Source organism: Lottia gigantea, assembly GCF_000327385.1.
Source record: "Lottia gigantea unplaced genomic scaffold LOTGIsca_7, whole genome shotgun sequence".
Classification (NCBI taxonomy): Eukaryota; Metazoa; Mollusca; class Gastropoda; family Lottiidae; genus Lottia; species Lottia gigantea.
Genome location: NW_008710370.1, coordinates 469,225 through 484,978, shown reverse-complemented (window position 1 = coordinate 484,978; position 15,754 = coordinate 469,225). Strand labels below are relative to the sequence as shown.

The 15,754-nt window shown below is 35.3% G+C and overlaps 2 protein-coding genes across 2 annotated transcripts; both read right to left on the bottom strand.

The window, feature by feature from the left end:
* Positions 1–5: 5 nt before the first annotated feature.
* Positions 6–3,140, bottom strand: LOTGIDRAFT_177520 (hypothetical protein; the record flags this gene model as incomplete). Its single annotated transcript, XM_009065391.1, has 3 exons — positions 6–1,253; positions 1,591–1,773; positions 2,889–3,140. 3 exons carry the CDS (start codon positions 3,138–3,140, stop codon positions 6–8), a joined length of 1,683 nt encoding a protein of 560 aa, XP_009063639.1.
* A 1,473-nt stretch (positions 3,141–4,613) lies between these two features.
* LOTGIDRAFT_229416 (hypothetical protein) lies at positions 4,614–8,744 on the bottom strand (the record flags this gene model as incomplete). The annotated part of the gene is made up of 7 exons (XM_009065390.1): positions 4,614–5,151; positions 5,693–5,804; positions 6,320–6,499; positions 6,811–6,993; positions 7,670–7,929; positions 8,308–8,445; positions 8,696–8,744. The coding sequence occupies 7 exons, from the start codon at positions 8,742–8,744 to the stop codon at positions 5,072–5,074; spliced, it is 1,002 nt and encodes a 333-aa protein (XP_009063638.1). The 3' UTR covers positions 4,614–5,071.
* Between the last annotated feature and the right edge of the window lie 7,010 nt (positions 8,745–15,754).

The window sequence follows — 15,754 nt, the reverse complement described above, 5'->3', positions numbered from 1 at the left end:
AGAAGTTATGAACTTACCTTTCCAGGTCTAGCCCAGGTATAAACTAAACCTTCTTGACAAGCTGTTACTAAACATTCTTCACGGAACACTAGTGCTGTCAGGCGTTCATGAGCTATCTTTTTATAAACTAAAGGTTCTAACATTGGTACTTCATCTAATCTAGGACATGATGGTGTCCCTAACAATTTAATTGAGTCATCTATTGGTTTCACATGATTTGATTTCAACATATTTACTTTATCTGTATTCCTACTTGCTAGACTAAAATTTCTTTTATGTTCTTTCTTTTCTTGGCTCTCTTTCCGATCAGCCACTGAAAGGGTGGCAAATTTATTTGAAGCGTTCATCACAGCATTTTGAATTTGGTTTGTATTACTATACCCCTCCACATGAGCAGACACATCATTACCTATAGAGTTCCGTTTCTGAGAATTGGGAAGGCTATTACATCGAGGTAAACAACTCGCTGAATTCGACAACGGTGCAATACTATTACGTGATCTTCCTGCTGATTGCTTAATGATGTCTTCTGTTAAATCCCATAAACATATCATTGTATCTTGTCCTATAGAACCAAATCTATACGATGTAATATTTAAACCATTACCGTCCAATGAATTCCTATTTGAATCAGATGTTTTGGTAACACCAGAGTCTTTAGAATGGCAATGCCTGGACGAATGATAGTCTTCTTCACTACCGTTAAAATCACAGCCTGTATCATCACAAACACAAGAGGTGTAAAAATCAAAAGAAACCACATTAACCCACGATTTATGACCCTGACCTCGACAAACAACTCGTCGCTCATGAAACGACCACACAGTCACTAAATCGTCTTCACCACCGGTCACTATAAAGCGTCCATCAGGTGACCATGCCACACTCAACAATCCTCCAAAATAGCTTTTCATAGAACCTAGGATTTCCATAGAATTATAGTTATAAACACGAAGGTAGCCATCTTGGCTTACTATGGCTAAATATAAAGAACATGGCGAAAAGGCAAACTCATGGATAGCACCTTGTCCCACTATCCACCTGTACAGTGGATTTCTGGTACTTTTTGTCTTACAAGTATATATAGAGAATCCCTCTCCATTTTTAAATGGTTGATAATGGGGAGGTGTTGGTCCACAAGGTAAATCTTCATTGTACACATACATTTGTCCACTAGCATGAGAAACTAAAAATTGATTTCGTGATTGGGGTATCCATTTAATACATGTTACTTTAGTTTTATCTATTAACCTCTGAAAAACATAAAAGGATCAAAACATACAAAATTTATAGGTGTCAATTTCATATGAAGTGAGCTGATAATTTCTTTTGACATTTACAATAACATACAATAATTTCTCTCCAGATAATGAGATAAGGGTTGAAAGCTGAAAATGGGTTGACTGGTTGTGGCATCAGAATTTTTCATAACTTGAGGAGAATTTGAACCCATAGCAAGCAGCAGCCTAGCAGATGAAAATCCAACTACTTCTAGTATGGGCTAATTACCATTTTATTGTAATTGACAAATTTGTCAGCCTGTAAATGACTTGTTGATTTGTAAATGAAAAAGATAATTGCACTACTTACCTCCTCGTTATAAAGTTTACTATTTTCTTTTTTAATAGGATCTATTAGTTGTACCTGACCAGCAGTAAAACCTACTAATAACAAGACACTATCGGACCAAATATAATCAGGATTAAAATCATGACATGTTGGTAATGTTGCTTTATAAATTCGTTTATCTACTGGTTTTGTTAGATCAGCAGCCTGAAACACACGTTGACAGAGATGAATGAAATGAAAGAGAGTTTTACATCCTGCTTTACTGTCCCTGTCAAGATTAATGATGTAGTGTGCTGCATAAGCCTTATAATAATTTTCAATTTTCCTGTTTGAAACATAATTTTGTTTCAATTTGTACCCATCATTTTTAACCAGTATGTAACTTACGTGAGATTAGATAGATTTTATAGATAGAAATACACACTAATTACCATGGCCGGCATGTAACATTACTGAGTGTAGCCTCAAAATAGGCAGTTTTTGAGTTTTTGTTAAAAAATTTACCAGTTGGCACCTTCTGTTGGCATTTTACCCCAGTTGGATTTTTCTGCTATACAAACTCACAACAGAAATATTAATGGTTTGCAAATATTATTGGCTTCATAGACAATCACAATATTGGCCTTGACTGTAACGACAACTCCTTCCAAAATATTTACTATTTTTCTATTGATAATTTTATGGATAATGGATTATATAAAGATCCTATAGAGTAAGTTTATAGTTGTTATGACACCATTGATTGATAATATACTTTTATTTATCAAGTTCGAGAATTTAAATTTCATGCTCATTCTAATTGAAAGTATTACAGTCTTGAATGGCTCAAGGTACTGTAGGATATTCATTCTGCAAAGGAACTGAAAATTAGCGATCTATGTTCATGTTTCTAAAAACTTGCATTTCTGCTGTCTTTCTTCTTAAAAATAATAGAAAGATAATGACAATGTCATTCAACTCATTGTTAAACAAGACTGTCTTCATTGTCAAGAGTAAAATTGAGAAATCATCATCAAATGAGTTCAAGATAATACATCTCTAATAAGTTTGTGAAAGGGCAATGCATCTGTTTCCAAGAATCAAACCACAACATACATTTTTTTTAATACATCTATTAATAGCCCTATGAAGGTGAAACATATTTTCAAAGGGGACATTCCTTAGAAATGTCAAAAAGTTAATTGAGGGTTATCCCCCTTCTTAGTATATCATTGCAATGATTCAACAAGGACTGCTGCATTTTGAATAAGAATAGCATCTAGTTTATAGGAGTTGCACAAGGACCAAATATTGAAGGGGATATTCACAATCCAACTGACCTTTTTGACTCCTTTATAAACGTAAACAAACAATTCCCTGCCAACATTGAAACAAATTCTGTCCACAGGCGATCCATTTGCGTCCGTATTTCTCACAAATGACACTTTGACGGGTGTGTTTGTTTGTCCATTGTATGCTACACGTGATGGCTTAGAATATTCAGACAATGGCATTAATGTATAAGTCCCTTCACGAGTGCCAAAATGTGTTTTTAGTTCATCTTTGCTGCCACCATCACTCGGGGCCGCCATGTTGATTTCTTGGCTGTGACGGCTTGTCAGGTACCCGGATTTCCCTTCAAATGCGCAAACTCAAAATATCATTTCCTGTCTAAATCAAAACAAAACCACGTGTTGATTATAATGATAGTACCGAACTGTGTGGGCGTGGCACTATATATCATAATTATATTGTTTCACAGGTAAAAAAGAATATTCCTTGTAGAAAGTTTCAATGTTAAAAACCGTCCTTAACCCTACAACTAAAGCATAACCGATGGAAATGACCACAGTTCCTTTCCATAATTGACAGTCACTATAAAATAGTCGTTAACATATTACTTTATACCTGCTGAAAAAACATGATTTCAAGGTGCCCTTCTTATCACTTGACAGAATTGAAACCTGGCATTGTCGTTGTCATTGCCTTTTACACCTGTTGACTTAACTTGGCCTTTACCTTTATGGATATTTTCAACCATTGCAGTTGCCTCCCTTTGTTTCATCTTTGATAGATCGACGTCTACTGCAGACTTGTACGAAATTCTCTGATGGTTAGTGGAATGTTTCTTGGTTGAAGTGAAGTTGTGTCTGGGTTGGGCTGCGTCTCTTGCTTGAAGTAAAGGCTAGAATTATGATATAGGCCTATATTATTTTTCGTCCTTGGGTCCTCATGAGTTCGGATTTTGACAACATCAATGTCAATAGGCTAATATGCTTTAAAATATTGATGAGATCTTGGCTTGGGTAAGTTAAAATTTTATGAATTTTCGATAAACGTTTTTTTTCTTCTTATAATTATTGGTTTTTTGATTGTGATAGAGATTTCAGCAATTTATGAAAAGTTTTTTGCATTACCGTCCATGACTTAAAGCTTAAATATAGCATATTAAACCCCCCATGAGAGACGTGTATTCGTCAGATTTTAATACACTCGGTTAGCCTTTGCCTACCCAGGTTTATGTTGGTGATCTTGGTTATTGGCATATGTAGCCAAAACAACCGGATGCAGGTACACAAGGAGATAAAAGATCTCCAGTCGGTCGTTTTCCACATGTCGATAAACACGTGCGGATCATGCAATTGAACGGGTAATGAATCTGATTGGATAACGACCTAGCTGACTTATAAACCATAGAACAACGCGATAATCTTGTCGTGGAAGCGCCGGTACACTTGAGATTCGAGTCTGCCACAAAAATCTGCTGTTAGTGTGCCCGAACCGTAAATTGATCTTGACGGCGACCTGAGCAGTTGATATAGTCTATCTGAGCATTCTGTGCCACCCCTAACGACACACATAACACCCGGTATAGTAGCCTTTATTTTAGAGACATTACGCTACATGGGAAAGACGTAATTCTGGCCTTGCATACGTCGGAAATTATATCTATTGAGCTGTGGTGGTTTCACAGTTTACCAAACTACTTTTTCATTTTCTATCATTAGGTCTACAATCGTGGACGTACATAGTGCAATGGCCTCAGCTTTGGACCACAAGCATTTCATTTTTAATTCGTTTATTTTCAGAATGGATGAAGTCTGCTATATATAATAAACACGTCGGGGATTCAGCCAATAGTTCAATAGTTCCTGATGACAGGTAGGTCTGTTCTTGTAATTCAAGCCAAGACATCATATTGCACATTGCTTGTCTCTCTTCTACATTCTAACTGCTAACATAATCTATGTAAGTAAAAGGTCTATTCAAAATACCTTGTTTTATCAGATGGCATCAACATATTATTCTGTTAACATGCCAGATAATTTCGCAACACGTTGTTCAGGTGCTAAAAATTTCCGAAGGCGTCTCATAAGCGAAAGCTGTTTTAACATTATTTAATAAAGCATAAGATCGTTTAGACAAAATTTATCGGCGTGTAGGCTACAGATTTCCAATGGAAATACTCTGGTCTATTAATTTCGCGACTATACGTATTATGACACAACTCTAAATACCATAACTAACTTTCTATTGTCACAATATCATAATAACTTGGTAAATCAGTGGTATTCATGATTTCTCCATAACTTGGTGGTAGACCTACATAAACATAAATATCAGAACAATTAGCTTATATATCATTAGTTTATAAACAGAATAACAACGTTTAAAGGCCAATGATACTGTAAGGTTGGGAGAGAGGACCCGCCAGGAAAGCACCAAATTTCTGTCGGCTTGTCTGACAGGATAATTTCGCTGGATCGTTAAAAACAAACCCTGTCAATGAGGGTTCAATTTTAATTTTCGGGACATTAATGAGCAAGGCGAAGTTACTTTAAGGGATTGAAAAGAGGCTTTCTAGATTTTTATGTGTATCGGGGGCACTGCTAGCATCAATTTGCACCATTCTAATGTTCAGACATCTGTGGTTCCTGTAATTCCACTAAAACTAAGTGTTTTATGACGTCACTCCCGCAAAATTTGCTTGTATCACGTAAGACCTTTGAGACGCCCTAAAACACTTAGTTTAGTAGAATTGGAATTGGCGCAAATTGATACTATAATTGTCCCAAACCCCGATACACATACAGAATTTAGAAAACCTCTTTACAATCCCTTTAACAGGACGTCGTATACTTACTAAAGACCATTGAATGTGATGACGGTATAGATCTGAAAGGTATGGTACCAATAACTATATCAACTGCTGTTTTAAAAGTTGACAATGAAAATAAGGATGGCTTGATTTTGAGCTGAAAGAAAAAAAAAATTCCTAAACATTTCTTTCTATTAATTTTCAGAATAATCATACGAAATTGGCAAGTTTCCAATTAAATTTTTTCCGATAGTCAACTCACTGTTGGAGGTAGAGACGACAATAGACTCATGTATCAAACCAAGCGCGATTAAACATTATCGGGAATGTATATGTATATCAAATAAACATTAATAACTTGGCTCTCCGATAGAGATGCCTATAGACCAGTCGTGTGTTGGGAATGGTGAGCACATTCTCCCGGCCAAACGACTCACAGAACTAGAGGGCGCCAGTAGCAGTGGCCCAACCACCACAGGGACTGGTTGAACTACTCATCGGGTTGAGCCACTGGTTAGTGGAGCTCAAATCCAAAGAGCCCTTGGACAACAAAAACTGATGGATTTTATCTGTTACACGATTTTTGCAAATTTAAGCAATAATATTATGCCCCTTTTTTACTTCTGAGTGAGTGAGTTTTTATGTATTGGGAACTAAATTGAAAAAACTTACCATAATGGAATATTTAACGTTGATTAGACCACATCCATTCAGATTAGGTGGTAGATCATTAGGTATTGATAAATTACCGACTCTTTCAATTGTTTCACCAGCTAATACCTTTCCGAGTTTTACTTTACTCAAATTGATTTTTGTATTTCGACTTTGACTTGGTGTTTCATAATGTAAATTCTGAAAATAATACACTATAGCGTTATATTCTAGTTTTCTGCTCATGGGATCGTGGGGTTCGTGAAGACGAACAGTGAGGGAAATTTCACCAGAGTAGTGTCTAATATAAATAATAAGTGAATAAGGAAGGCAGATTGCTACCGTTGTTTTTACTTTCGAAGTAGGACATTCGTTGGGATCTCTAATGCTTTCAAGGAAAGTGCAGTTTCACCAACTGATGTAGTCTTATTCCTTTATACGCAAGTGAAATATGTACCACTGACATTTATAGATCATTCACATTTCACATTTAATGATATGGTTACACTTACCATTTTTAATTTTAAAGAAGTTGCCCACAAATTTTTATTGCTGTCGTTTTTGATATAAATATTAACTGGAATAGTTTCACCTAAAACATAGCCTTTCTTGGGCAGATTTACAGACGCGAAAACTGAAGCAGATTGTTGTAGAAATGTTGACAGAGGAAAACTTTTAGATATAGTAATCTCTTCCTGAAAAATGCATAAAACATGAAATTACCTTATATATAGTTCTACCGGAATAGCAGATTGCAGTTTACAACTTTTTTTAGAATGGTTACCTGAATGAAATTGACAGGAGCTCATTTACCCTGTTTACAAATGTATATCAGCAACACATAGATTTGGATAATTATGTGGGTTAACCTTCCAATGCAAGAAATGGAAAACCACTGAATAATGTGCAGGAAGTCCGTTACGAGAACTTCTGTACTGAAAGACTGACAAATGCTCATCTCATATTGAAGCCGACTGCTGTCATAGTTCCCACGCTTTCTTAGTATTGTTCTGTTTGGTTTCATAAGGATATTGGACCATCGACTTGGTAGTGGTTTCCCATGGTTATCTTAATACTAATCGCTAGTAAAATTAAAGTGGACGGTTCATTTTCACCACAGAGATGAATATCGTACAAAGACTCATCTATCTCAATGCCAATTCATAATTCATAATCAATAAACCAACAGAACTGGGTAGCTGGTAGACTTTGAATTAGACGATTTGCCATTTGGCATAATTTAAAATAGCAATGTATGACTCGTGTGTCCACGTTAATGGTAAGCTCGCTGTCCAGTGCACTGCTCTGCTTATGAGTTCGTGATCTAATAGATGATAAACATACAATTAGACATATTCTAGGACTACTTACATTTGAGTGGGGTACATTGTTGAGATCAAGTTTTGGAGTAATCTTGAATGGCCGAACATTCACTTTCAATTTCCAATGTTTTTCTATGACTGCTCGTAACCAATATCTAACGTGTCCATAAGGCCCTTCAAATGAACATGGTAACTTTGGTGGTATAGGGAATTCAAATGGAAAGGAGTGGCTTCCTGCTTCTAAAATTCGAAGTTTATCTTCTCTTATAACAGCAGATTCTGATGGCATTTCTGTTTGTGCTTCTGACTCTAAAAAATATTTACATAGAATTGCATAATGATTGAAATATTGAGTTTTGTGTTCTGCTGTTTTGGTTGTGGTTCCTCTACCGAGAAAAGGTAACGCTATATGTATCGGCTCCAATGAAGAACAGGGCAATGGTGTGAGGATAGTGTGAAAATAATGCTATAATCTACAAACCACAGTGAGCTTCATTGAAGTACAACCGATAGCATCGTATCCCGAATACGGGTTTTGACCTTGTAAGGCGAATGGGGGTGTGGTTTGGACAAATAGCAATTTATAGCAAACCACACATTGCTTCATTTACGACATTCTCAAGATGGAGGACTTCATTCGGGCAAATGCATATCTGACAAATTACTGAAAGACTTTGTTTGCTTTACCTGTAGCTGGTAGAGGATATAAGAGTTGGTAACAGTTATAATATTGTTCATCTGCTGACTCAGGTGCTACTGCCCCTTCTGAATTCCTCGTATCTACCCAGTGTACATGAGCTGTACCATTACATTCTATGCGTATCTCTACAAAATTAAAAGTAAACATGATATGTTATCAAATTTAAAGTAGCTGACTTCTATTGTAAATTTCAAACCCAATGAATATGTTTGTCATTGTAACACTTGGAACAAATATTGGACCACATATCTACACAAAAATATCACAGTAGGCCTATGACGTAAGACATCAACGATCGTTGTGTTCTTATAGGTATGGTATAAAATAGAGTTATATTTCTCTCTGTAATGCAGGTTAATGAAGACGAACACTGACTAAAGTGCCGAGGGAAGTTTGGTGCAAGGACAATGCCACTTGCCTGCATGTTCTTTTTTTCACTCCCAACTGTCAAAGTATCATGAACAGGGCGACGCGACAAGGTTACGTAGCTTTCTTGTGCTCGAACGATATGGTTTTTTTTACCCAGTCTGGTCTAGCTGACTCTTTAAATCTTTACTGTAAACAATTAAGGGCTTATCCTTGACCCATTTCCTTTTTTATAAATAAGTATGTATTTCATATATATATAGAAAAACAATGGCTTATTTGGTAAGTTATAAAAACGTTGCTTACTATGCGACGACGTACATGAAGTGATTTGGTTTTACATGTATTCAATATGATACTATATTATTATATCTATATATCTAAAACTATCTTAATAGTACATTTTAAGATAAACTCGACATGATACGACCTGTTTCATAGTGTAGAGAATCCTTTTTATACGTCCACATCTCTCTATGTGGACGTATATTGTCGGCACCCCTGTGCGTCCGTCGGTCCGTCCGTCCGTCAAGCGTTTGCTTGTAAACGCTCTAAAAACTTTTTTTTTTGACGGAATCAAATGAAATTAGTTATGTGTAGACATGTTCATAAAACGAAGATCGAGTTCGAACTTGAGCTATTTTCGACCGTAAGAAGCAGAGTTATTGCCTTTGCCCCAAAATCCTTAATATTTACCATCCGCATGCCGCGGTGGGCGTATATGGCTGTGGTCCACTATCTTTTAGTTTCTATTTGAGTGTTTGTGCATAGCAGACTCTTATAGCTTCTATTTCTCGCACTTACTCAATAAGTTGGTAAGCTTTGGTCTTAAGTCCATTTATTGGAAAGTTAACCTTAATAACTCAGCCAGTTATCTTGATGATGAGGATTTAAAAAATTCCTACCTAATTGTGACAATCCAGTTTGATAACCGGATCCGAAAGCTTCGTGGTCAACGAATTGACTCTGCGTCCAGTATCATGTTGATAACAACAACAGGTCAAAAGTTCATTGTCATTAGCTGGGTTTATATTGTTGTTTATGTTTAAATATCACAGAAAATGTCCTATAAAGAGTATTATATTCGTTTAAAGGGATAGTCTGATACATAGGCTATCCTAGAGTCTCAAAGGGGGGGGGGGGGGGGGGGGGGGTCCCATTTTTTATATAAGGGGGGGGGAGGGGGGCTCCACTTTTTGACTCAACAAGTAATCTAAATTTCAAATATAGGGGGGGGGGGGGCAATTATTTTCTTCAGTAAGTCTGTACCCACCCTCGCCACCCCTTAGCTACGGGCCTGCTGGTACTGCCATTGTTTGCGCGTGGAAATTGTTGTTTCTGTCATGATAGCACGTTCGATTTAAACCGTTTACGTAAATAGGCTAAATATTTATAGCTCTTTGGAACTTAAATATTTAAAGTTGAAACTATATTTTGGCATGTAGTTTAAAGTATTACACGCCCCAAGTCTCAAAAGAGAAAAAAATCAAACTATCCCATTAAAAAATTATTTGTTTATAATGCTCGCTTTCTTTTCGTTGAAGATCCTCTGACAGTTTATAACTGAGAAATTAAAGAGATTGTAAAGGAGTTTTCTAAAAATTTTATGTGTATCAAGGACACTGGATAGCACCAATTTGTATACAAATCCAATCCTGTGGTTCCTGCATCACTAATCGCGATGGGCCTATTTTACGATTAGTGACGACATCAAACACTAAGTTCTAGTGGAATTGCTGGAACCACAGACGTCTGATCAAAAATTAGAATTCTGTCAGCGTCCCCGAAACACATACAAAATTTTGAAAACCTCTTTACAATCCCTTTAATCCAATGCCACAAAATCTCGATTCCTCAGTGCATGACATTGTATCTTCAATAATTAGATGCGGAATAGTAAACCTCTTTCTTTTTTTACACGCCCACATCAAGTCTGAAGTTGGCTATCTTTCGATGAACGGTTTTTGAGTTATTGCCCTTGATTTATGAAAATCGCGTAAAAATTTGTTTGTGAACACAATAGAGAGTACATTTTTCATCCTATTAAAATGAAATTTGGTATGATTATTTATAATGATGAAATATTAGTCAAAATTTAATTTGACAATTTTTCGATCAACGGAATTTGAGTTATTGCCCTTGACTCTAAATTTGTTGGCGATAGAGGTGACAGTTTATGTCCGAATTTTATTAAATAATGTGTGTTTGTTTAAATCAACAATATCTTATACAAATTAGATTTTTGGTATGATTTGACACAGATAGGTGACATGCCCTTGATATACTGAAAATGTATCGGGAAAGTGGACATATCTTGCAAGGCAACCAATTGTTTTAATCGAAGAACTCAACAATGCACTCAAATGTAATAATGATAAATACCCATACTGTTTAATCAACAAATAGGAAGGTAACGATGATGCTAATAGGAATCATATCGTATTAATTATGGTCGTAAACCAATGTGCGGGTACCAAAACCATACCAAGAATTAATATTATAACGAGATCCTTAATATTCATATAGAAGATTAGAAATAGAAACTTTAAATTTGAATGAAAAAGGTCGTACTACCTTTTATTTTAACAGGGTGGCTATTTTCTATGATGACTTCACCAATTAGCTTCTGTCCTGGTTCACAGACACCATTGTCATTGAAGAGAATTACCTCAAATGTAGAAATGTTACTCATTCCTATTTATTTCCAAGTATCACAATGAACAACTCGTATCTATTTCACAGTGAACAATTCCTATTTATTTCCAAGTATCACAATGAACAACTCGTATCTATTTCACAGTGAACAATTCCTATTTATTTCCAAGTATCACATTGAACACAACTCGTATCTATTTCACAGTGAACAATTCCTATTTATTTCCAAGTATCACATTGAACAACTCGTATCTATTTCACAGTGAACAATTCCTATTTATTTCCAAGTATCACATTGAACAACTCGTATCTATTTCACAGTGAACAATACCTATTTATTTCCAAGTATCACTTTGAACAACTCGTATCTATTTCACAGTGAACAATTCCTATTTATTTCCAAGTATCACATTGAACAACTCGTATCTATTTCACAGTGAACAATTCCTATTTATTTCCAAGTATCACATTGAACATCTCGTATCTATTTCACAGTGAACAATTCCTCTTTATTTCCAAGTATCACATTGAACAACTCGTATCTATTTCACAGTGAACAATTCCTCTTTATTTCCAAGTATCACTTTGAACAACTCGTATCTATTTCACAGTGAACAATTCCTATTTATTTCCAAGTATCACATTGAACACAACTCGTATCTATTCACAGTGAACAATTCCTATTTATTTCCAAGTTTCACATTGAACAACTCGTATCTATTTCACAGTGAACAATTCCTATTTATTTCCAAGTATCACATTGAACACAACTCGTATCTATTTCACAGTGAACAATTCCTATTTATTTCCAAGTATCACATTGAACAACTCGTATCTATTTCACAGTGAACAATTCCGATTCATTTCCAAGTATCACAATGAACAACTCGTATCTTTTTCACAGTGAACAATTCCTATTTATTTCCAGGTATCACATGGAACAACTCCTATCTATTTCACAGTGAACAATTCCTATTTATTTCCAAGTATCACGTGGAACAACCCCTTTGAATATTATTTGGCCTACCACATTGAATAACTCGAGTCTAAACCATAAACCTAAACAACTCAAGTTTATTTCTTAGCATCACACTGAACAACTCTTGTTTATTTTCTATAAAATCACTCTAAACAACTCTTGTTTACTTCATGGCATCACATTTTACAACTTTTATCAGTATCACATTGAACAATCGAACAATTATTGTTCATTTCCCAGTATCACATTGAACAACTATTCTTTTATCGGGATATTACATTGAATAACTGTAGCCTAAATCACACTGAACATTTCTAGCTTATTTAGTTGTATCACATTCAATCACTCTCAATTATGTAACTAGAAGCATTAAAATAATTTTTTTTATTGCGTTACAGTTCCACGTCAAACAATTTTCACCGTTTGGCATGTAAGTAATCGGTCCTCTTTATAACAATGATACGATTCTGTTTGAGCAAATCTAAAATTTAATAGAGATCCTATACATGTATTTGTAAATTTCGGTCAAAGAGAAAATACATTGTTCAATAGTGGCTCATTGTTAAAACTAGTCCAACGTCACGGTAACAAGAAATACGGACGAACATTTCTTTTGGTGATGTTTAATATCATTTTCAACTTAATGAGGTACATTTTACTGACTTGTTTTTGTCACGTGATGAGTGTTTTTTTGGTTGAATGACCATGCTGGTGTATAAGATATAATATTATGCGTAGCGTATTTCGAATGAACTTCAACAGATATTTGTTTACTAGGGCTTTAAGGGATAAATATAATAACAGTATATAGCCGTAGGGAATCCTAAATAGAAGCATACACAAGTTGGGGTTTTCTAAAAAAAAATTAGGTGTATCGGGGACATTGATCGATTTGTACCATTATAAATTTCACTCAGACGTCTGTCTAGCAATTCCATTAAAACTAAGCGATTTATATTTTAATATATCGCAAAATATGCGAATGATTTGAAAAACGCTGCGAATAAATATTATAACCAGCTTTTACGATACGGTGAGAATGAGAACCTCCTCCATAAACTAAAATAGATATTGATAAAAACTAAAGTTTATCGATGCAGGTATTTAGTTTTATGTCTTTTTCGAATATTCAACATCTTCAATATTTTCATCTTTCTGCTTACTTGAGGGGTATGCCTATGATTTCAGCACATTGGAAAGAGGCCGAGAATCCAACAGATGCCCCGAGCACTTTGGTCACCCATTTATTCGCTCTTCGTAGGTCGTTTGGCTATCATTTCTCGATATATTTCAAAGTATTTCATATCCTTTGAGATATTGAATCTGTTCAGTTTTTGCATGATAAGGCATCATGTTTAAAGGCTCTTCGGGCATAAGAGCTGATTTGAATCAGTGGCAGTGTTGTCATTTCATCTCGTTAAGGAATTTCAAGGTTATATACCTCCATTGATACATCCCCTTAAACATTGGTAGTATATCTTGTTGGAGTTTTAAGGAGTGCATGTTGAATGATGGTAATGGTATACCAAGTCTCAACGGCCTAGAGGTTAAATGTCTAGGAAATTTGATTTTCAGCTTTTTATGACATCATAGGGCCTACCCCTCAAAAAATGCAAGCTGTGGTATAGGCCTCCCCAGAGAGGAAGCGTTCTGAATCACTTTCGTTTTTGTCCATATCTATTTTATATTTTGAAACACGGGATGACGGAAAAATGGCAAACCCTCGCCTAACAAAACAAAGACTTTGCTATAAAAATAACGAAAACGAAGTCCGTCTAATGTCCATTCAGTATGTAATGTATTTTACTTTTGTACTTTCGTAAGAAATAGGTCTGAAAAGTATAGTAACGGGACATTTTAGCAATATGTTCTGTTATGTCTTTCAGCTACTGTTGAATCAGATCTTCTGAAAATAGGATTCTATGAGATGACTTCAGTAAAAGTAACACAAGGTCTCTTTGTCGAAAGAGTAAGTACAAAGTATGGTATATTTTAACATATTGTCAAGAAATCAAATCCATTCAACAGATTTATTCCCGCAACGTCTGTGCTGGACACGGGATACAGGCATATTTTTACCCTTGACTAAAACTTCTAAAAGTGCGCATTTGATTGGTTGAATATAAATGGCCTAGAGCATGAGATGCAAACCATTTCGTAAGATCATGGATGGGAAGTGAACTCGCCCGCAGAAATAAAATGTGAAATGAAGCATTCAGATTTGCATTTAAATTCAGCTTTCAATACCGAAAAGGACCAGAGCTACCAAATAATAGCTGAATTTGATTTTTTTTTCTCAATGTCTCTATGTGGTAGTCTTTTAGCAGTCTGTAGCACATCGGTGTATTATCCTATCACAAAGACCAGGCCACGTATTCCCCAAACGATCTTAGCGTCAAGATAGCCTAGAAACAGTATTAGAAGTTAAGACCCTAGGACATCCTTGAGCTAAGATCGTTTCGAGGATATGGTGGCCAGGTGCCCTTGCCATGTTAGCTCCTCCGATATGCACACTGACAATGGACATGACTTGAGTAAATGTGTGATATTTTCACATGAAATTTGACAAGACTATTAGCCAGATGAACATGTATTAGGAAAAATAAAATCTAGAAGTAATTTATAACTTTTATGACTTTATAGTGGTGAGTTTGAAAAAAAAAAAACAATATAAAAGGATGCATATTCTTAAACATGGTAAAGGATCAAAATTTATCTATTATATTTTGTTTAAACCCCAAAGGTCATTACCTGCATAAATGATACTAGTATTAAATACTAAATTACTAAACTTTATCCATGCATGTCTAAACATCGAAATAGATAAAGATTGATCATACATAATGATAAGATATCAATAAATATAAAATTAACAAAATATATTTTATACAGGCTATGCCTACCTCTGGAATTTCAAAACGTAACTGCTAAAATTAGATGCATGAACCACTTTTGCCATTGGAAAATCATATTCTACCAGATGTCAACACAGTTCCAAGTAGCAGTTGTTTTAAGATATCTCAGTTGTAAGTTTGACCTGAGCTCACTATCACATTTTCTCTATCATTTCAGCTTATGTGTTATCAATAACTGTCTATGACTAAAGGGTTCGTGATATTTTTAAACCATGCAATGTATATGAGATAAAGTAAAAGTTTCATTTTGCTAAAACTTGTAACAGCCTTTGTGCTTCCTACACATCTTTCATAAAGCATCTTAACAGATTACTCATCATAACATATAGGACAAAGGATCATTGTTAAAAAGGTTGATCTTTGCTGAATCCCGTTTGCACAGAATTCCATTCTGATGATAAGGACCTTCTGCTTCTCTGGGCCTGACAAAAACATTTACATGATTTTTGGTATGCTGACTTCGAAAAAGTCTTGTAGATTCACATTGACCTTTTACATACTACGGTACTTTTTTTTTTT